The 23,487-nt window shown below is 38.1% G+C and overlaps 1 protein-coding gene across 3 annotated transcripts; it reads right to left on the minus strand.

The window, feature by feature from the left end:
* Nucleotides 1-931: 931 nt before the first annotated feature.
* On the minus strand, nucleotides 932-23,487 carry gata5 (GATA binding protein 5). 3 transcript variants are annotated; one of them, XM_033041954.1, is made up of 7 exons: nucleotides 23,418-23,487; nucleotides 21,715-22,428; nucleotides 17,002-17,168; nucleotides 15,832-15,957; nucleotides 7,432-7,519; nucleotides 2,970-3,094; nucleotides 932-2,647 (listed from the first exon to the last, which is right to left on the minus strand). In XM_033041954.1, the coding sequence occupies exons 2-7, from the start codon at nucleotides 22,235-22,237 to the stop codon at nucleotides 2,483-2,485; spliced, it is 1,194 nt and encodes a 397-aa protein (XP_032897845.1). In that variant the 5' UTR covers nucleotides 22,238-22,428; nucleotides 23,418-23,487; the 3' UTR covers nucleotides 932-2,482. The 3 variants fall into 3 exon arrangements, with proteins under 3 accessions (XP_032897845.1, XP_032897843.1, XP_032897844.1); XM_033041952.1 differs by having other exon boundaries at nucleotides 23,224-23,461; XM_033041953.1 differs by lacking the exon at nucleotides 23,418-23,487 and adding an exon at nucleotides 22,813-23,035.

A 23,487-nucleotide genomic window follows, 5' to 3' on the forward strand; every position in this document is an offset into this window, starting at 1 on the left:
TTGCTTTCCTTTATTTCACTTGAGGAATTTATCTCTTCCTCAAAATTTATCTCTTCCTCAATTGATACTTTTCTTGGCACTGTGGCAGGTCAGGTAGATGGTCCTTTCCTTTGTGCATCACTTTTTAATGATTCTTTTGGGATGTATTACAGCATCTTAGAGCCAGTGATGTTTTTGTGAAGTGTAGTCGCTGTTGTGATGTAGGAGAAATGGCGGCCAGCTTGCAAACAACAGGTTCCTTCAAAGAGGCAAAAACATGTGGGTATCATCTGTCAGTTATTTTCACCTCTATCTGTTCAGGTGGTTGCACAGGGGATGAATTTAATTGGCAGCCAATTCACGTGGATTATTAGTTTAGAGATACAGGACTGTCGGCCCACCGAGCCCGCGCCGACCAGCAATCCCACACACTATCACTATCCTGCACACTCTTGGAAATAATGATAACATCATTGTCCTTAGAAATCCTCTTGTTAATCCCACAGGCTGCCTAGTATATATGGTACAATTAGAAAATGTCCAGTGCTCTGGTTTTGTGCTCTTCAAAATGTTGTTGCTAGTTTGTCAACATTAAATTTGATTTAGGAGCTAAATAGCTTAATCATTACAGATCTTAAAGCAATCAGTAATCATGGAATTACTCTTGACAAGTTTGTTGCTAGGTACGGCAATTCTTGCAACCCAATTTCAAATAAACAGTAGATTTGGGGGAAAAAATGTATCATTTGAATGGGCAAAGAGCAAAAAAACAACGGAATCTAAACAGTTGTTTAAAAAAAATCTCTTTTTTTTAGTGGCACTGTTGATATAATTGCTCATGAAGAAAATTGGATTTTCCATCAATATTAAGACAGATTTATATCTGATATCATGGATAAAGATTAAAAAGACAAATGTATAAATAATGTTCAATATGTACCACAAAACAGAATTCAGTAAATTATTTGTATTTATTGTCAACCTTGTAAGGATGAAACATTTGACAGCAAAAGTACTGAAAGTAATCATTTTCTTGTCCATATCAATCATAAACTAATTAAACTTCTGAAATGTGCACAATACTCTAGATAAATGTATAAAAATGTGTGATACAGTCAATAAATTGAAGATCAATAACAGGTCATACTGTGATGTTCAAATCACTTCATTAATGTATTTTCTAAAACTAATCATCTTGTCCTTTGCAGTTGGTCATTTGTAATGGTATACAACAATTCAATGCCATATTTTGCATAATTAAAATACATATTATTCATCTGTAACCCAAGAGAACACTTATTTCAATCAATGCTTTTCCATCATTTGATATTTAGATTGATACACAGTTTTTTCGAGTTTGTAATTTCTAGCAAATTGAAGGGAAAACAATATCTCCGATTATTAGCACCAGTTACACAAGCTGATGACGCAACTTTTGCCATCGATTTGATAGCATCATTGGATCGTACAATTTTCAGTCAACTAATAAATATTCTGAATGAACCATTCAACATGAAGGAAGAATCAAAAATGTGATTATTATACAAATGATCAATAATGGAGACTAAACCCCTTAATTTCTTTTGAGGTATCTTGTGTACTTATCATTAGATTTGCCAAGGCTTAGAGTTACGGTTTAAGAGATTTGCGATGGCTTATTTCTCCATTGTACCTCAGAGTTCAACTTGCAAGTTCACAAATCCATAGTAAATATCTGTTTCCTCATCTGCCTCCTAGTTTAGGTCTTGCACAACAATAATCAAAAACTGTGTCTTTATATTATATTTACAACAGTGTCTCAAAGGTAAATAGAGCTTCTATATTTTTTGAATATGCAAAACATTAGCATTGGTATAATAACATTTCTACACATATTTTACACGCCAGATGCTGTTCAGTTTTATTTTCCCATTAACAATCTGTGAATATGTCCATGAAGAGATTGGAAGCCTTGATTTTGCTTATATATATTTATGGATTATAGATGAATTAATTCATCTTATTTTCAATAAAGGCAAAGTATTTAAAAAGTTCTATCATAAAATATTCAAAGCAGATGTGAAATATCTGTCCATGGAGAGAGCCAATATTTCAACATAACATACAATAATTTCTGTTCAAACTTTACCTTTAAATTATTAAGTTATTTAGCCTAACAGGATCAGTTGTAATTACTGACCTAATGAAATTAATTGCACTCACAAATAGTTTACAAGAAGCCACTTTTAAATGGTTTTGATTTCATTCATAGTTTTGAGATGAACAGCATACATTTGTTTCACTTGATCGCTTGTTGCCAGGGATGTAGGAATTTATTCTACCCAGACATGGAAGTAAGTGTTTGCTGGGATGTTCATATATGTATGTTTTTTGTAGCATTTCTGCCAATTAGAAATACACAGTATAAATACCTGGGTTCATGTTATTTCTTTCAATTCCTTAGGATATTTGAGTTATCCACTCAATGATAGAAACAGAAAAGATGCAAAAGTGACTGCGTAATTTATGCCAGCGCCAAGGCACACCAAGAGTCTTGTCTGAGTGGAACATTAACTCCAGTCTGTGGAATCACAGTGGCTGAGGTATAAGAATAATCTTCGTTTACATATTTCAAATGTGAAGGGCCAGGATTCAAATCCTCACGACTTATCATTGATGTGGGTGGAGCCTACAAAAATAAGAATCACTAAACTTATTCCAATGGTATAAGCATAAACAATTTACAATATACAATATACAATGGTACTTTGGTGCACTGTTCATCATTTAACAGTGTAAACATTATTATTCATTATTTCATATTTATAAACTCAAAACAAAATTAAACTAAATGTAATATTTAAAAGAATTATCCAAAGTTATGTACAAAGTATCAATGTATTTTTAATTTAATTTAAACTTTTCTATAACCATTGTGTCAGCTGTTTGTGTCAATACTGTATGATTAGCTTGCAAACAATAAGACGTTGCATGTCCTCTTGTTACTTTACCTGAGAAACAGGCACCACTGTTTGACCAGCATACGGAGATGAGGCCAAATCAGATTCAGTTTTGATAGTTGACGCGTTTTCGGAGTTCGATATAGAAGATGGGGAATTAGTTCCTGAAGCTGTACCTGAAAGGGAATAGAATGTGTTCATTCAGTCAGCCTCTGAGCAGTATGACAAATGTCCTAGATAATCTCATTCAATTCTGTGAGTCATTCATACAGAAAGAGCTGGCAAAGCTATAGCAGTTTAACAGGAGACCCTATGACGGTAGATAATGGACTGTGTTGCATCAATTTTGCATCATGCCCAGTTTTCTTATAAATTGTGATGTTTTCCTCATCTCATTAATATTTATTTGAACTGTACCAATATTGTTTGCAACAAGATTTGATAAATGGCAAAACAGTATTTTTCTTGTGGTGGTGTTTAAATCAGGGTTTAGGGCTGGTCTTATGCAGGAGCGTAACTGAAGTGATACAACATTCTCTTTGGTACTGCACTAAGCCTCACCACAGGTTATGTTCTTCATAAGACCTCATTCAATAAACTTCTATTTCAGGGAGCAAAGCGCGGATTGCAAATCTTTTCTCAAAATGCAACATTTAATTACGAGTGTTTAATTATTTTTGAACCACGAAAGTGTGTAAGTGTAAGTTCCTGAACTGGGGAAGAGGAGGGGATTTGAAACTAAACAGTGGGGGCAAGGGATCAAAGTTGGGAAGATTGGTAAATCAAAGAGACAAGGCTGGAGAGAAAGCTATTAAGTTGGGAAGTGATAAACTATCTGTGATGGGTAGGGATCGAGAGGGCAAACTGAATAGCAATTCAGAAGATAAGGCCAGTAGAGGCAAATAATAAGAATAAAACTTAAGTTTATATATATATCATATTGAGTATAGCACTCTAAACAAAATAGATGAACTGACAGCACAAATTGAAATAAATATGATGTGGAAGGCAGTAGAGGCCTGAATGCTGAATGGTGTAGGAAGGAGTGGAGCTAGGGAAAGGTGGAGTAGTCAATCTGTTAATTAATGATGGTTTTAGTGCAGCACAGGGATGTCCTATATTCAGCAAATCAGCACATAAAAGTGGTTTCGGCGGTGATGAGAAATAACATGGGCACAAAACCATGTGGGAGTAGTGAACAGGTCCCCTAACAGTTATCATACACCAAGGACAGTGTCTGAAGGATGAAATCATGGAAGCTTGTCAGAAAGGTGCGGTGATAATCATAGGAGATTTTAATCTATTATAGACTGAAAAAAATCAGATGGAAAAGGTAGCCTGAATGAAGAGTTTATAATGACTTTGGGATGGTTTCTTAGAACTACATGTTCTGGAAGCACCAAGAAAACAAAAACTAGCCCTAGAATTGTGCAACAAACAGGATTGCACCATCAGCCTTGGGGAAAATATTAGAAGATATTATTAAAGATATTATATTGGGTCACTTGGAAAAAAATCAAAATAATCTGGCCAAGTCAATATTGCTTTGGGCAAAGGTAGATCTTTATTAAGTTTATTATTTTAATTGTTTATTATTTTATTGTTAAGATTATTAAGCTCTTTGAATAACCACATTGTGGCCCAAGGGCCTGTTCCTATGCTGTACTGTTCTATGTTCAAATTAATTAATGATAAAGACACTTGTAGGAAACATTAACCATAACACAATTTGATTCTACCTTCGGCTTGAGGGAGAGAAGAATGAGTCCAAAGCTAGGATCTTAATGAAGGGCAACATATGAGGACATGAAGTAGATCAGGCTTAAGTGAACTGTGGAAATTACACATGTCTTGGTGAAAATGTTAGAAGATATTATTAAAGACATAGGTGAGAAATGTCTGAGGTGAGAAAAAACTTTTTCACCCACAGAGTTGTGAATTTATGGAATTCCCTGCCACAGAGGGCAGTGGAGGCCAAATCACTGGATGGATTTAAGAGAGAGTTAGATAGAGCTCTAGGGGCTAGTGGAGTCAAGGGATATGGGGAGAAGGCAGGCACGGGTTATTGATAGGGAATGATCAGCCATGATGATGATTTTTTTTTGTAAGGTGTCCTTAAGACTCTTGAAAGGCACCCATAAATAAAATTTATTATTATTATTATTATGATCACAATGAATGGCGGTGCTGGCTCGAAGGGCCGAATGTCCTCCTCCTGCACCTATTTTCTATGTTTCTATGTTTCTATGACATTATAGTGGAGTTCTTGGAAAAATGTAAAAGTAATCTGGCAAAGTGAGCATTGCTTCGGGAAAATGAAATCTTCTTTGACCAATTTATTTTGTTCTTTGAAGAAGTGATTTGTGTTATAGATAAAGGGGAAATCAGTGCATATTATACTTAGATTCGAGAAGGCATTTGATAAAGTTATTGTGAAAAATAAAAGGAAGTGCTGTAATAACATAGATTGACTGGCTCACAGAAAACAGAGCTGGAATAATTGGCCATCTGAATGGAGTACCACAAAGACCGGTGTTGGGGCATCAAATTATTATATAAATAGCTTGGTTGAAGGCACTGAGAGAATTGAGGCTGAACTATTGATACCAAAAGGTGAGGTAGGAAAAGAAGCTGCAAAGAGGCTACAAATGAATATAGATAGGTTAAATATGTTGGCAATGACCAAGCAAATAAGAGTATAATTTGGGAAAATGTGAAATTTGCAGACAAATTGGCAGGCATAGTCAAATAGAAGAATGGTACATCAGTGTTGTGTATCTTGAAGATGCAGAGGAATATGGGTGTTTTGCTGGTATGATTTACAAAAGGCCAGTGTTCAGATACAGCATGTACTTAGGAAAGATTCCATATGACACTGGATGCTGTACAGCCATTGAGTCTAAACCAACACCTTGCAGAGCAATCCCCTCACTCTCAATCCCTCTCTTCATATTTTCCTGTACCCCTGCAATTTATTTTATTTTATTCCTTACGTACCCACCAACTCCCTCATCGATCTTTTAACTACTTGTTTATATTACCGGGTAACTTAGAGTCAGAAATTAACCTTCAAGCACATCTGTGGGATGTGTGAGGAATGTTACACTGTCACAGGGAGAGCATACAAGCTTCACATATGAATGAATGATATCTTTGAATGACAGCAGCCAAGGTCAAAATCAAACTTGGGTTGGTGGAGCCGCAAGGCATCATGCTGCTGTCAATGTTATTAGTTATTGCTAGGGACTTGAATATAAAAGTAGGAACATTATCCTTAAGTAATTTAGACCATTCATGAGTCTACAAATGATTAACTTTGTGTAGTTTTGGTCTCCTTATTTAAGGAAGAATGTAAATGCATTGGAAGCAGTTTCGATAGGTTTTTTCTAGGCTGATATCCAGCTTGGATGGGTTGGCTTTTGGACATAGGTTGGACAAAACTTTTAAATTTGGAGACTAAAGACTGAAAATGGATTTGCCTGAACCATATAAATCCTTACATTGTTTTGTCAGGGCAGATGTGATGAAAATATTTTCTCTAATCTAGAACGATGGATCATAGTTTTTAAAATAAGGGTCACCAATAACAATTAATTGGTAATATGACTACATCACATTCAGCATTCTGCCCAGGTTTAGTATTCAAGGAACTGTGCGTATGGATGATCCATTATAATAAATTAGCATTTTATCATCTTATATAAAGAAAATTCCATCATTGAGTATTGATGATTCACGAGGTCATGGATCCAGGCTTTTAAATTTATCATGTGCAGTAATACATTTATAGCTGGGTACACGATGGAACGGCAATAGTTCCAAGGAGCAACATAAGAAATCAGTCATTGGCTAATCATGTGCAGTGATTTAGAATAAAATTTGCACAGGAGGATATTTCTTGTATATATAAGTATGGATATATTCATCATCAATTTGATATTAAAAGATTGGATTTTTTGATACACGCACATAAACTTCTTTCTAAGTTGCTTTATTTCGTTATTTCTTAAAACTTCATTTAAACTCAATTCATTCTTTGATCCTCAAATTTTCCTGCTTGTTTTTCTCAATGCTTATCAATACCTTAGTAACTTGTCTGGCTAACTGCATGTTTCCTCTACTCTCTACCTTGGAGAATCCCTTATGATGTGGGCTTGGGGGAACAAAGCTGTTGGTTGCTTGGTTGAACTTTTGAGAGGCAGCAAATGGAAGCAAGTGTCCTTTAGTACACATGTATTTTTTCATGTGTAATGCAGGTTGATAAGGAAAGAGTACGAAGAACAATTGCTTTACCTTGTGCACCTTATACACAAAGAAACATTTCTGAATATATTTTCTAATGCTATCTATTCTGTCTTAAGGAGGGAAGGTACTTTTCTCGTAGGTTATCCCTTCTGGTTGGGAGCATTTCCTGAACAATGAGCCCCTAAACGAGTTGCCACTCAGCAATAGCACAGAGAAATGGAAAAAAATGTGCAAGTTAATGAAATTGATAGCAGGAATACTCATGCACCTGAGGAACCTTTGGACTTGTTAATATTCTTAGGTTTTCTTTTCCTTGTCTGGATGCTTTCCTTCTTCATAGCTAGTGGACGTGGTACCTGCAGGACACAAGCACAGTGAAATTGACACTCTATACACACATACTCTACAGCATATTACTTAGTCTGTGCAGTAAGTCGTAGGGATAACACTGAACCAAGAGCAACCACAAATATAGAAACACGGAACTGCAGATGCTGGTTTACAAAAAAAGGACACAAAATGTTGAAGGAACTCAGCAGGCCAGGCAGCAACTCTGGAGAATATGTATAGGAGACATTTTGCGCCACCTATCCATGTTCTCCAGAGATGCTGCCTGACCCATTGAGGTACTCCAGCAATTTGTATTAAGTATGTTGTAATGTTCAGTGGAACCTACTCAAAACATCTCTTCCAAGGTAATTCTCTTTCATACCCTGAAGATGTTAGGATTTTTGCTCCCATAACTAATCTTATCAACAAAGATGACTCACAATAAACAACCAAGTCCAGAACTGGTAAATGAAAACTGCCTTTAAAGTTTTAAAATAATCTCTTTTTAAGCTGAAAGTCAAAACACTGCAGAAGGTGGAAATCTGAAAGTTTAAAAAAAATAACCAGAAAAAGAACCAAACCACGTAGTTTCATTGTGTAGAAAAGAACTGTAGGTGCTGGTTTATACCAGAGATAGACACTAAGTACTGGAGTAACTCAGCAGGTCAGGCTGAATCTCTGGAGAAAAAGGATGGGTGACGTTTCAGGTTGGGATGGGCCTGAAGGGTCGAGGCGCATCTGAAGTAGGGTCCCATCCTAAAACGTCACCCATCCTTTATCTCCAGAGATGCTGCTTAACCTGCTGAGTTACTCCAGCACCTTGGGACAATTATCATGTAGTTTTATTTACTCTCAAAATGACGCTCAGATAAATGGGGCCATACTAGCTGTATCTGTTATAAATCTGAGGGACCAGATGCGAAGTGTATCCATCCTCTCAACTCCATGTAATCTGGAGCAAACACCTGACCCTCCAGCGCATTCCATTCCTCTGTGTTGCAACAGCAGATGTGGCAGTCAGGAATGCACTGGTGCATGTATTGCAGCTGGCCAGCAGTTACCTTCAAAACTGGTAAAACCAGACCATTAAATTGCTGCAGATTTGGAATCAAATTCTGATCTCCTTTTGGTTAGGGCACAAGTACGATCTAATCTTTTTTTCAGCCGTATCATTAAACAAAGCCATTTACAATCTCTATTGCCCACATTCCAGCTCACTCTAAGTCACATTTGCCAATGTGTCCTCTAGACAACACTCAGCTTTGACATTAATTCATTGAAAAATGTTCATCCCTATTTCAAAGTTCTCCATCGGTTTGTGGAGCAACAGTCATAGAGCTATGCAGCAAAGAAATAGCTTGTTTGGCCCAACTTGTCAATGCCAAGCAAGTTGCCATTCTGGGCTAGTCCCATTTGCCTGAATTTGGCCCATATCTCGTTTAACTCTTTCTATCCATATATCTGTGCAAATGTCTTGTAAAAGTCATGACCATATCCACTTCCATCTCTTCCTCTGGCAGTTAGAAATTGTGGATGCATTGGTGATCATTTTCCAATGTTCTATAGATACTGGATCAGTTCATGTGGATTGGAGGGTAGCTAATGTTATCCCACTTTTTAAGAAATGAGGGAGAGAGAAAGTAGGGAATTATAGACCAGTTAGCCTGACATCGGTGGTGGGGAAGTTGCTGGAGTCAATTATTAAAGATGTAATAGCAGCGCATTTGGATAGTAGTAACAGGATCGGTCCAAGTCAGCACGGATTTACAAAGGGAAAATCTTGCTTGACTAATCTTCTGGAAGTTTTTGAGCATGTAACAAATATAATGGATAAGGGAGTGCCAGTGAATCTAGTGTATCTGGACTTTCAGAAAGCCTTTGATAAGGTCCCACACAGGAGATTAGTGGGCAAAATTAGAGCACATGGGTTTTGACATGGATAGAAAATTGGTTGGCAGACAGGAAACAAAGAATGGGAATTAACGGGTCCCTTTCCGAATGGCAGGTAGTGACTAGTGGGGTGCCGCTAGGCTCGGTGCTGGGACCGCAGCTATTTACAACATATATTAATGATTTAGATGAAGGAATGAAAAGTAACATTAGCACATTTGCAGATGACACAAAGCTGGGTGGCAGTGTGAACTGTGAAGAGAATGCTATAAGGATGCAGGGCGACTTGGCTAGGTTGGGTGAGTGGGCAGATGCATGGCAGATGCAGTATAATGTGGATAAATGTGAGGTTATTCACTTTAGTGGCAAGAACAAGAAGGCAAATTATTATCTGAATGGTGTAGGAAAGAACTGCAAATGCTGGTTTAAATCGAAGGTAGATACAAAATGCTGGAGTAGCTCACCCTTCTTCGGGTCTCGACCCATAACGTCACCCATTCCTTCTCTCCAGAGATGCTGCCTGACCCCCTGAGCTACTCCAGTATGTTGTGTCTATTTTCTGTCAGATTAGGAAAAGGGGAAGTGGAACGAGACCTGGGTGTCTTTGTACATCAGTCACTGAAAGTAAGCATGCAGGTACAGCAGGCAGTGAAGAAAGCTAATGGCATGTTGGCCTTCATAACAAAAGTATTTGAGTATATGAACAAAGAGGTTCTTCTGCAGTTCTACAGGGCCCTGGTGAGACCACACCTGGAGTATTGTGTGCAGTTTTGGTCACTAATTTGAGGAAGGACATTCTAGCTATTGAGGGAGTGCAGCATAGGTTCACGACATTAATTCCCGGGATGGCGGGACTGTCATATAATCAAAGAATGCAACAACTGGGCTTGTATTCACTGGAATTTGGAAGGATGAGAGGGGATCTTATAGAAACATATAAAATTATTAAGGGATTGAACACACTAGATGCAGGAAACATGTTCCCGTTGTTGGTTGAGTCCAAAACCAGGGACCACAGATTAATAATAATGGGTAGGCTATTTAGAACTGAGATGAGAAAAAACGTTTTCATCCAGAATTATGAATTTGTGGAATTCTCTGTCTCAGAAGGCAATGGAGACCAATTCACTGGGTGCATTCAAAAGAGAGTTAGATAGAGCTCTTAGGGCTAGCAGAATCAAGGGAAGGTCATATCCCTTGAAGGCAGGAACGGGGTACTGATTGTGGATGGTAAGCCATGATCACATTGAATGCTGGTGTTGGTTCGAGGGTCCGAATGGCCTACTCCTACACCTATTTTCTATGTATCTATGTATCTAGCTCATTCCATATACGGATTGCCCTCTAAGTGAAAAGTTGCCCCTGAGGTCCCTCCTAAATCTCTCCACTCTCACCTTAAACATCTTCCCTCTAGTTTAGGAATCCTCTATGCTGGGGAAAAAGACTGTGAGTGTTCACTTTATCCATGTCCATCTATTGTTTTTGTATAATTCAATAAAGTATACTATCCTTTGCAGCCTCCTATTCAGCAAAGAGCTGTTCCAACCTATCCAGTCTCTCCCTATAACTCAAGCCTGGAATTCCCTGCAACATCCCTGTGAAGCTCTTCTGCAATAACACAATGACACATAAATAAAGATGGAAGATCTAACCTAACTGGATTTATTTTCAATAGGACGTGTATAAATGTACACATCAATGTTTGACGTATACACCAACAAATTGTTGGTCTTTGTTCTATACTGATTGTACCTAATACAAAATTAATCTATTTTTTCAATATACATCTTTTGTGATTGGAGTTACAGACTGGAGCATGTATTTGCTATAATCAATACACACGGGGAGAGGAACAGGAGCACATTAATGAACCCTCAAACCTGTGGCGCCATTCAATAATGGCAGATTTAACCTTTGTACACAAATTTCGTAACTGATCGGCATAGCTCTTAATCCCTATATTGGCCAAAAATATAGATCTATCTTAAAACTTGAATATATGTTCACTATATATGTTCCAGTCTGAAGAAGGTCCCGACCCAAAACGTCACCCATCCTTTTTTCTCCAGAGATGCTGCCTAACCAGTTGTGTTACTCCAGCACTTTGTGTCTATCTTTGGTATAAATCAGCACCTGCAGTCCTTTGTTTCTGTATATGTTCACTACTTGTATATACATACTTAAGTTTATTTGGATTTTCTAATGGAAACTATAGTTACATTACGCAATGAGACAAAACTTGCTGTCAGAAGTGAGCTTCCTACACTTGTGGTAATCGCATAGGAAATATGGTCTTATTTTTTTCTCAGTCCATTTGTGTTAAATTGCTGAGCAAAGCCTTCCTGAGCAAAACGGCAAGGTTCTGTGCAGCTACAGAACATTGTACAAGATAATGGCTCCCCACAGGAGAAGAAATGAACTTTGACCCTCAGAGGCTTAGTCAGCGGCCAAAATGTCAATGACTTTCAAAAATATTCAAAAAGAGCAAAGCAATTTAACAATCTTATAATTATAATTTATAAATAAAAGTTTGAAAGATAACAACTAAGTAAATTACTATTACATTTACTATATTATTAAAATATAAATCATCTTGTACCTACTGAACATCTTTTACTTTGAAAGGAATGGACTCGTTCTAACTGTCCAATCTCAAAGACTAAATGCAGAATTATCAACAAAGTGAATTAAAACATTTTGTGTTTATCTACAGACCCTTAGCATTTATGAACTCTGTGGCATTTGTATCGGGAAATCCAAAAAGTTCAGCATTAATTTCCCAACATCTTCCAACCCCATGGGTTTGGTGATTTATCGAAGAAATTATTACGTCCATATAAAAAAGTTTACTTTATAAATTTACCTCCAAGCTTCTTTACACTTTCAGTCATAAAGACATTACTAAGATGTATCTGATCAGGAAGGGTACGACTTTCAGAACACTCATTTTGTTTAGGAACGTATTGGTGACATACAGGTTTAACTCATCTTATAAGAACTAATGATGTTACTCATGTATTATGTCCAGTGCATCTTGTTGATAAATGGTTCACCAAGACCTTTTTTCACTCTTTTAGGAATGTAATTCCAATGTACTTTTTAAAAAGGAGCAGAAAGGAATCCTGATGGTATGGCCAATACTCTCATTTAAGTTATTCCATGTTTCTTTCACAAAGTGAATTTACAGAAAACTCTGCTTTAAGTGTTCAATAGTTCAGGGTGACACATTATTGACGACAATGTTAAATACAAGATTCAATGTTCAGCTCCCTATAGCAGTTTATGCATGAAAATAAAGATCAGATTAATTTCTGGTTTCATGTGTCGAACATAAATTGGGTTTCACAAACTGTGTTGTGTAACAACAGTGACTATACTTCAGCATTTCAAAAATAATCCATTACTTGGCGCATCATAGGGGACTAAATTTTTATTCATTTGTTCTTTCTTTGGTTGCTGCTTTTCAACCATCAAGAAGAATTTTTTTTTTCTTGTGGTGTCGCTGTGTTTTTCAGCTTACTGGGAAGTATCAAGCTATTCATGCCTGACTGCTCCAGACAACTTGATACATTGTACAGTCCGTGGCTGTGCCATAAGTTGTGCTTTCTCTCTGGTTCTACCAGCAAAGGCATATTTTTTAGTCAAAATCCTTTCCTGTTATCTTCAGGGCACGGCCAGAGTGTAATGGATCATTGTGCAAGTGCCATCAATGTTCAAGAAGCTTCAATCTACATGTAACATATCAGTCCCATCAATTGGTGTCCCAGTCACCACCCTGACCATTCGCTCCCTTCAACATTGACATAGTGCGGCAACAATGCTCACCTTTTTTTTTTACAAAGCATAGTTGCCATGGTTGCTCCATCAGCACATCCCACATCCACCACCAAGACATGGGTTAGTAGGTAGTTGAAGGCATCACCACATGTACATTCTCTACCCAAGTCACATGGTGCCCGGATGTGTAGATTTGCCTTCATCATCACTTGAGTCTAATTCCCTACCCAACAATAATGGGAGAGAACTTTCACCACAAAGACTGCAGCATTTCAAGATGGGGTCTTACCACCACTTTATAATGGGTAGTTCACAATGGCCAATAGCGACATCCACACCCCATGTAAAAATATTTTTAAAATTCTGATGTTCCCAGTGATGTCTGCATTACTGTAGTATCACTGAATTAAGTTATACTTCCACATCATCCACCCATTTCCTTCCAATAATTCTGAAAGTACCAGCTTTGTTGTATTTTTGGTATTAGCAATTAATTTAAACATTTCAAAATAATATCTCCCATGAATGCTTGTTGGATTTCTATCACTGACGAGTTTGAACGAATCTCAAAAATATTTAACTTTCCCATTTTAATGGTTGCACAGCTTAAAATTCTATCCTATGATCCTTAAATCCTGGCCTTGACTAAAATGATTCCTCATGGTCAAATTCCCTCAATCTGTTAAAGTCCCAAAACCTTTTCCTAAATCTTCCTCCATCCTATTCCTCTCGAAACATTCAGCAGACAACACTCCTCGTAATGTATCTTTCCGAGTTCAAGGAACCGCTTGGCCTTCCTTTCAAACTCCCATTTTCTCTCCATAATTTGATTTTAAAATGACAAATGGACAAAATTCAATATCTCAGTCAGCTGTACATTCAGTAGTATCATTGCGGTGGGAGATTGCAACCTTCACGTGGTCCACCCTGTTTCGACTAATGCAATACAACCCAACGTACACAAACAGTAGATCAAATAGAACAAATCGTCCTACAACTTTAGGCTGTGCATGCCACACATAAGAAGAAGTGGTATCATTTATTTCCCTTTTAGCCACATCATGCATTTTTTCACCTTAACTCACTTCAACCATAGTTTTAATAACACCCCCCCTCGAATCTTGTTGGTGCTCTATTGCTAAAACAGATCAATTCATAATCTACATCATTCCACCTGATCTCCGTATGTTTAGCAGAGATGGAGGTCATTCTCTTGTTGGGTCCATGTTATCGGCAAACAGAACAATCCCAACAATTCAATTGACCTGCTGCCCTGGAACTTTTCATCCTCCCATCCCCATCAGCCCCAATTTGTTTTTCTCTGTCACTTATCTGATGATTTCCAGTAACTAGTTAACCATTCAATATGTCCACATTGCACACATCCACCATTTCTTTGTTCGCTGATCTATCCAGCATGGATTTTTTTTAGCAGTAACTCCCTTTGCTAAGCTTTATTAGTTATTGCATTCAGTTTTTTGTCATTTACAAATTTAGGGATACCTTAAAAATGCTAAATTCCAAATCAATTGTAAAGCTCTGTAATGTATGAAAATTATAACTAACACCGACTCCTGCGAGATTTCACGGCAATAGATTTCATTCTCTGATCACCCTTTCAGTTTGCATTTCAGCCCAGACTGTTGTATCTATGCTACAATATATTGCTTATGAATCTATCTATAACCTTCTTTATATTTATACCCCAAATCTTTACTTTAGTTTACACCTAAACGCATTTACTAATAATAAACTTTACTTTGGTGAAACTTGTGAACACCTTATAGGACTGACAAAGCACCTCATTTACAAACATGGAAGATTTTTAAGTAGGCCTCACCTGGAGTCTTAGCATGGCTCTAAACATTGTTAGATCACAATCTGTTTTGCACTTGGGGATTGTAAATGTCAGTCTTTTAATGGTTCTGTAATGCTAGCAGATTTGCTTATGCTTTGCAAACAGCTTCTAGATAACTTTGTGACTGGGTGAGCTAGCTCAAGCCACAGAGCAAAGTTCATTTATTAAATTGCCACATGGCCAAATGAAGGTAATGGGCTCACAGGCAGGTGCAAGGTGTTAAATTCACTTGTGCAATATTTGATTTTGTTTATTTATTCATTGTTTAGTTGATCATTTCAACACGAGCAAAGGACAGTGTTGACAGTGGCTAGCCTATTAATTTAAATCGTAGCCAGTCGGATCATTATGTTCTGGGATTGTGAAAGAGAAAATGGGTTATTTAGTTTCTACTGGGAGTTTTGAAACAATAGTAAATAAAATGGTTGTTGATTACACAGCACTTATAGAACTTCTTAAATCTGCCTTTAAATAGTTCACAGCTCTATTCAGTTCTAAACTCAATTACAAATTACACGGGCAGCATGGTGGCACAGTGGTTGAGTTGCTGCCTTACAGCCCCAAAGACCAAGGTGTTGTCTGTACGGAGTTTGTACGTTCTCCCTGTAACCCCGTGGGTTTTCCCCGGGTGCTCCGGTTTCCTCCCACACTCCAAAGACGTTCAGGGTTATAGATTAATTTGGCTACTTTGCAAATTGTCCCTAGTGTGTAGGATAGTGCTAGAGTACAGGGATCGTTGGTCTGCATGGACTCGTTGGGACGAAGAGCCTGTTTCTCTAAACTAAACTAAACTAAAAAGTAAAGAACTATTACCCCATGAAGTTTCATGTAGAGTCCACAAGCGTTACACACTGGTTCTCCTTCTGCATTTCTCCTCCATAGAGTAGTGGTCGAGGTGTGGCAGTTAGTGCAGCACAAGCCAGCACGCCTGGAGGAGGACTGTAAAACACAATTTTTGGAGAAACTCTTCACTAATGTTAAAAAACGACAATGTTTACTTTACCCATGACTTGAAAAATAATTTCAAAATTATAACAGCGCTGCAACCTACAGAATCAAGTGATATTTTTTTCTTGTCTGCGCAAAGATTTGCAATTTTGATTCTCTCCTTGTGTTGTTGTTCATTCGGTTTTGTAAAAGTTAGTTTCAAATTTGCACTCGTGAAAACACTTCGAAGGAGGGATCAGCAATCAGAATGCAACACGGGCAAAAAAAAAGAGACGGGAGAAAAGAAGGAAACGCAGCCACAGTTATGAGTGTTGTTTTCAAACTGCGATCAAGGACCAAGGTTCCTCTCCTGCTTATTGAAAGGCACAAGGCTAAAATAAATTATATCATCAAGGCCTAAGTGGTTTATTCAGAATGGGGAATGGGCCTCTAAAAGATGCCTCTTCACAACTCTGACCTTGTCAAGGAAGTTGTTGACCCCCAACATTGTGATGTAGTGTTGTTATTTAAGACATAAAAATTATGTGTGTTTTTGCAGGCTATTCATCTTGAATGGTGTTTAAGGACAGAACGTTAAATATATTTTAAAGTATCAGAGCTTAAGTTGCATTGCATCTAAAATAGAACTAATTAACGGTGCAGTGCTTTAGGGTTGCTTTGTTTTGGAGCACCTCCTCCCACCTCGGCTCCATTACAGACTTCAGTTATTAATTTCTTGTATGATTCCACATACAAAATCAATGAAGCTACAATCTCAATTCTGATTTACAGTCTACACCACCTTAAAGCACATTGCAATGGAGTAAGGAAGTGCATTTTTCAACTGAAAGGTGATCTGTTGAAATAATGACAGAAATTCACCGTGCTTAATATTTTGTAGGCTGTACTTTTATGACCTGGAAAGGGCAGCTTGCGTTATTCAGCTTCACAAGGCGGCAGCTTTTATGAGAGATGACCGAGCGGGCCGAGTAAGGTGTTCTGCGCTGGCTAGAATATGTGTTAAGCTAACAAGTCAGGATCAACCAGAGAGCTTACCAATCGCCTTTGTGGTTTAATGAGTGGCCGGTTCATCCCGTTCATCTTGTGATACAACCCGCAGGCATTGCAAAGATAATGGCCCGTCCCATCCCGTCTCCAGAGCGGAGTAGACATGGACCCGCAGTTCACACACTCCCGGCCCTCGGGGAAGTCTTCCAACATTTCTATTTCATCAAATAAAAGAGAAAGGAAGAAATCAGTGACACATCTGGTTTGTGTAATACAGAGATTTGTGTCTGTCAGAAAAACAGCATCCTGGTAAAAATGCGTTCTAAAGAAATAAACTTTTAAAAAAGTCTCCACGGCTAATAAATTATATTATTTATTACCCAGCTTTATCCTGGAGTATGTTATTTATATTATCTTAATACACCAACAAGCATATTAGTTTAAACTGGGTGCAATTCCCAAATATTAGCAAACAAAAATTACATTTGGATCAGAACCCTACCTGGAGTCTTGAGTTTATGGAATTTCATTTGTGGTACAATTCATGAATTCCATGCACAAGGGAGGCATGATACTTTTACCTTCCATAAATACTAAATATTATTCAATTCAGATTTTTGTCGCAATCAATTCTATGTGCCAGTAAAAATACATATTCAATTGGTTCTTTCAACATTTCAAATTTTTTTTTTTAAATCAATGATAAAGATTTACATTTGTTTTGGATAAGAAATGTTCACAGAGAAGTGTTATCTTTCAAATTTGTTTGTTAATTCTGAATATCAATTTCCCCTGCTTTTAATTAATTTCTTTTATTTAATATTAAAATCAATTCAGATTAGCGATTCTTAACTTTAAATTATGCAATGGGAAATCTGGCTATTATTAAGAGATTTCCAAATAGCATGAAGGAATACGTTTTGTTCCCCTGCATGTCTGTGAGAAAGGACTAACGTATGCCTCAGAGAATCTAAGATAAAGTCTTAACTTTCCATTCCAATTAGCAGCAACAATGATGTTCATCAGTGGACTGTGTGTTTCAGGCTGTTTTCCAAATAAATGCTGAATCTCCCTTTAACATTTCAAATAATGTATGTGGAATAATAATAAAATATTCCATTGTAAGCAAAACTGACATCAGATATCATCACAATAAATCTGGTGGATGTTGTGTGGTTGAAACATGTCTGACAATCTGTCTCATGTTCTCTCTGATAGTGAAGGGACAACTCTGGAAACAATAAATTTTGTGGTGATCAAAAAAAGTGTCATCCGAACGCGCCTGGGACTGCATTGTTACCTATGCACAGTAACGTGCCTTTTAAATAGAAGACACAAATCATTTCCAAGGAGGAGAAAAAAATTAAACTGCAGGGGGTTTTTTTTGAAGAGGATTGGTGATAGAAATCATAATGCCTTGCCAAACTTTCCCGTTTTTCATCAAAGTGTTTTTGGATGTTGACTAGTGGCGACAAGGAGACTGGCTCCGAAGACTGATGGAATGCTCATTTGTGTTACAGAACGCTCTGTGATCCACTACCCGATTTATCAATCACACCTATTGCACTGGGCTGACAACCGACAGCCCGTGGACGGAAAACAGGTCAACGTTCTGGATTTATTCCCGCAGATGTCAAAACGTGCTGTAAACAAATACTTCCCAGATAGAAAGGAGTTAAAATATATATATTTTTTTTAACTGGATTTTTCTAAAATCGAAAGTAAATGGTTTACTCAAACGAAGCCGACTATGTAATCTCATATCGCATCCTTTTATACAATACTTCAGTTCTGCACTGCCCGCTATTTGTATCACAATGATTTGTACCATAGAGCGCGGTTGCAGAAGGAATTAACTACTATTAGGATCAATTTGCGTTAGTTTTAGACATTTTTAAAAGAAATCATGTGGACAGCGAATTTAAATCGTGATAAACAGCGGCAAGTGCTGCAAGTTTCTATATATTTATAATAATGGTTCGGGGGCGTTTGTGGGTAGTGATAAAATGGGTATGTATGCGGGGAATCTTTTAAATGTTTGAGGGTAAATTGGAATGAACGTAACAATATATTTATAAAGCCAAACGTATGTTTGGAATAATTTGATTCTTATCTTCGTATTAATACATTTTACAGCAATTGTAAAATTGTTAAAGGTTGAGGCATGTATTTTAATGTGGAGAATTAGATTTGCACCGCTGCATCTACATTCCTGTGAATAATCTTATCACTTGTGTCCACTTATCGCTTAATTTTTATATCGAATAATGTAAAGGTATAACATGTGTCCATATTTTAATACATCTGTCTTTAGGCTGTTAAAATATTGAAAATATGTCTTAGCAATCCGTTCTATTAATTCCAAACGATGGCACTTGAAAGTCGAAGTTGAGTACAGGGGGTAATGACGTGTGCGTGGTCCACGGGGTCTTCGATCAGGTTTCACTGTCTCTCTGTATCATCAATGGTAAATAAGGGGTGTATTTGTAGATCGTTTGGGAGATTGAGTCAAAGGACTTATAGACTTTTTAAAGAGTCTGCACTGAGCTAATGTGATCCGCTAAAGTGCTTAATAGGCTCACAAACCATAAATTTCCATGGCTACTTTAAACATCTTCAAAATTGTTAGTGTTAGAAAATGACTCGAGAGCATTGTCGAGTCCAGATTCGGTCCATCTAAATTGTTTCATGTTATCAGGTAATGACATACATTACAGCCTTGGATCTGTTGGGCTGAATATTTGCAGGGATAGCCACGTTTCAGGGTAACATGTTTGTAAGCATCAAATCAAATCTAAATCTAAATCAGTCCTCGGTATTTTTATTAGTTCAGACTCCATTAAAAAAAAACTGGATTTCGAGAAGCGGTATAAAACGAGGTGTTATTATCTTTAATATGGCCATAATAATGGCATCTGCAAATCTAATTTCTAACCTTTATTCTTTTCTATGTACCGGATGCAAACGCAGCGCATAAACGTTGTCGCGTTTCCACTAACAACCATTCCAATATTTATTACGTAAAAATAAACGCCGCAGACTTATTTAAAAATGTGGTTCACATAATATAATCTAGCTGACCGAATGAAATGTTAAATGAAATAGGATCTGCAAGGTTTTTTTTATTGAAAGAGATGCTTTTAAGCTAGGGGTGAAATTAACTAGCATATGTTATTAACTAGCGCTATGTTTCTATGTTCTATGTTTCTATGTTGTTTTCATTGTCAAATCTTGATTCGTTCGTATTTGCTAAACTTTTAAGCAGACAAGCTTACTTTATAGGCATTAAACTAACTGCTGGAAAAATGAATCGGATCACAATCTGCCGAAAGATACCGGAAAGACACATATACACCTTTACAAACGTCGGCATGTAGAAAATAAATTATAAAGACCAGAATCAAACAGATGTTTTTAAAAAATTGGGACATGAAAAGGAATTGTGAAAACACACATACATTTCAGTGAAATCAAAATTAAATCTATGCAGAAAGTGAAACTGTCGCTAAAACAGACAACCGATTATTATTCGAGCCGAGTCACAACATCCATTTTAACGGTTCTCCAATTTGAGAGCATCACATCTGTCAAGAATAAATATTTTGTTACAATCTTAGCTTCCCAATGACTCGCAATTATTTGTTCTGTCGTGCATACGTGTTAGGCGGTGGGTTGATTGGCATGGTTGCCCAAGGACTTATCAGTACTGATAGAAAGCCTCTATATGTCTAATTTCCAATCAAGTACAATAAAACAAAAAGTAATCAATTAAAAGGTAAATTAATATCTTTTTAAATTATTTTCTGTGACTACGTGACGGTCTGAAGAAGGGTCTCGACTTGAAACGTCACCCATTCCTTCTCTCCAGAGATGCTGCCTGTCCCGCCGAGTTACTCCAGCATTCTGTGTCTATCTACGGTATTTTATTAACTTGAAGAGTATAATAAATGAACGGATGTCAGCAAAGATATTGTTGGGCTTCAATGAGAATGTTCAACTTTAAATTTCCCATTCCCATGCATATTGTGTGGTGGCAAACAGAACAGGGAGAATTTCTCGAAAGATAGTGCGGCCTGGTTCTGTGACATTCAGAGGTAAATCGAGAATAGCTTCGAAATGACTTATTTACAGATGTCAGCGCGCTATAGTTTGGGATGAATAATACGGTGTGGAAGCAATTGCTTACTGCCTTCACAACACTCGGACTACAGTTTCTATAAAACGGGTGAAAAGGTGGCCCATTTTTAAAACAAATGACAGTCGAAGGGTGTGATAAATCAAACGCTGACTGTAATTTCAAGCTATTAGGTACACGTTTGCCCCGAGGTCATACTGAGTGCTACAACCCTCTGCTGCTCCCCATATTTCTCATATTCATCATACCCGTGGACTGAAACGCTAATTCCGATCACACGCGGATAAAATGTCAGGCAGCAAGATTTGAAATCAGAAAATGAAGTTATAAATTGCTGTCTGAAGGAAATAACCCACTTTTAATGAAAGTTAAAACCCACTTGTTATTCTACAAGCTGAATTAAATTTAGAGGGTGAGTTATCACACTTCATACAGCTTGGAAAAGATCGTCTGAGTATCTACCAGTGATGCTTGTTCTAAGGGGCCCCTGAAAGAGTATTGATCAATACACTACAAGTATGGTGTGTTGTTGATGAAATGACACGAAACATTTGTTTAGACTCCAGTGCTTGTTCGGCACTCTCCAAATTCTTATTTTACACTTAAAACGAATTTCAGCGACTTACCCAGACTCGACCTCCGGCCAGACATGGAAACTTGCCTTGCCTGGAGGCTGTGGATCATGGAGCTCTCGAAGGGCCCGGGTGGCCACGCCGAAGTCATGTCTGGGCCGACGTAGGTGGGATAGGGGCTGGAGTAGGTTCCGTTCACCGACCTGACCAGGGCATTGCCGTACTGCTCCCTGCCGCCAATGACCAAAGAGTTGGCGTAAGCTGCCTCCCTCCCGACGCCGTGGCTCATGGGGGGGCTGTGGGAGTAGGAGAAGGTGGTGGAAGGATGCGGGCTAGCGGTATTGAATCCAGAGTTTTCGCTGACCGACTGCGGCCACCCCGTGTGGTTGCTCAGGTGGTGGCTCTGATGTGCCGCCTCGCAGTTCTGCAGATACGGTATACTGGGCAGCATTGAAGGGACCCGGGTCGTCGGTACGTACACGGGTGAGCCCGCCGAAGAATGCATAAAATTGCCGGAAGCCTCGTGGGGATAGCTCGGCTGTCCATGGTTTGCAGCTAGCGCCAGGCTTTGGTACATTTTCTAGACGACTTAAGGCCCCGACGCGCCACCGAAACGAATGCACACTCAAACTTGCTTGAACTCTAAATACACTCAAAATTGCCTTCCTTTTCAAATCAGTTCATTGCTAATTTCGTAAATAAGGACTCCCTCAAAACGAAGGCGACCGCGGCGAACTTCAATGTTCTTCCAGCCAGTAAGAAATTCACCTGGTGGAACAAATAATAGATCACAATTACAAATCAGCCTGTGAAAAATGGTCCCAGTTTAATGCAATCCACAAAGTACCTGTTCTACGTGACTACTTCCGCTTAACGAAGCCTACGACCTTTCAGCGATTGTTATTTCAACATCCTAGATCGAAGCGTCTAGATTTGATTTTTATAAAGTTATATTTTGTTCTAAATATACATAAAAGTCGACCTTAAATGGACTTCCGAGTGGCACCAAAGGCTCTGCTCAAATTTTTTATATATTCTGCGATTTCATATGCAGAATATGCATTATTTCGTGCAGTTCGAAATATTTCAATATCTCTTCTGACTAAACCAGCAATAGAACGAGAGAACAAGATTGACAATTTCATATTGTACCTAAGAGAAATACAAGCAATTTCTCCAGCGTGCACGTAGTTCTTATGTTCGCCGAATAAACCGAATCTCACCCTACAGTATTCTTTGCCCCACTGTGACAGAAAAATTAAAGAATATATCTCTAAAGGAAGTCGAAACCCTTTATGGGATGCCTGTACCATTATCCGAAGGTGCCCTATAAAACTTTCTAGTTTGGGTTGAAGTTGTTATTATCTATAGCCACACAAATCACAAAAACATCGATAACCGCACTGCTCTAAAGTAATAACATTTTAGTTAAGGTTTTACATGGCATCCTCTATCTATGCGATAAGGTAACCTGACAGATAAGGACGGGGTGGGGGGGAGGGGGGGTACGTCCAGCCGGCAGATTCATTGCATGTAAGGGTTAGGCTTAACAAAAATACTTACGATCAAATCCGGAGTGACCCGCGGAGTGGAGGATAAAGGAAATATCAGCGAAAGAATTCGCTGTCTCTTCCCCCCTCCGCTCTATTTACTGCAGCAATATCCAAGATTGCGCGACAGAGAGTGCAATTTGTCAGGGAGGGCGACGTGCGCGCCCAAGGAACGGTTGTTCGGGGGTGCTTCTGATACCGACTGACCTGTCTCCTATCTTGATTGGTGACTTGTTTCAGAAAGCTGCCTGCGTTTTCCTCCGCTCCAACTCTGCCA

The sequence above is a fragment of the Amblyraja radiata genome, chromosome 23 (assembly GCF_010909765.2).
Source record: "Amblyraja radiata isolate CabotCenter1 chromosome 23, sAmbRad1.1.pri, whole genome shotgun sequence".
In the NCBI taxonomy this organism is placed as follows: domain Eukaryota; kingdom Metazoa; phylum Chordata; class Chondrichthyes; order Rajiformes; family Rajidae; genus Amblyraja; species Amblyraja radiata.

Coding starts and splice junctions, on each gene's coding strand:
- gata5 (XM_033041954.1), bottom strand. CDS start 22,237: ATGTACCAAAGCCTGGCGCTAGCTGCAAACCATGGACAGCCGAGCTAT. Junction 15,958..17,001: donor TTAAACCACAAAGGCGATTG/GTAAGCTCTCTG, acceptor TGTGTTTTACAG/TCCTCCTCCAGGCGTGCTGG. Junction 3,095..7,431: donor CAAGTCCAAAGGTTCCTCAG/GTGCATGAGTAT, acceptor ATTCCCTTTCAG/GTACAGCTTCAGGAACTAAT.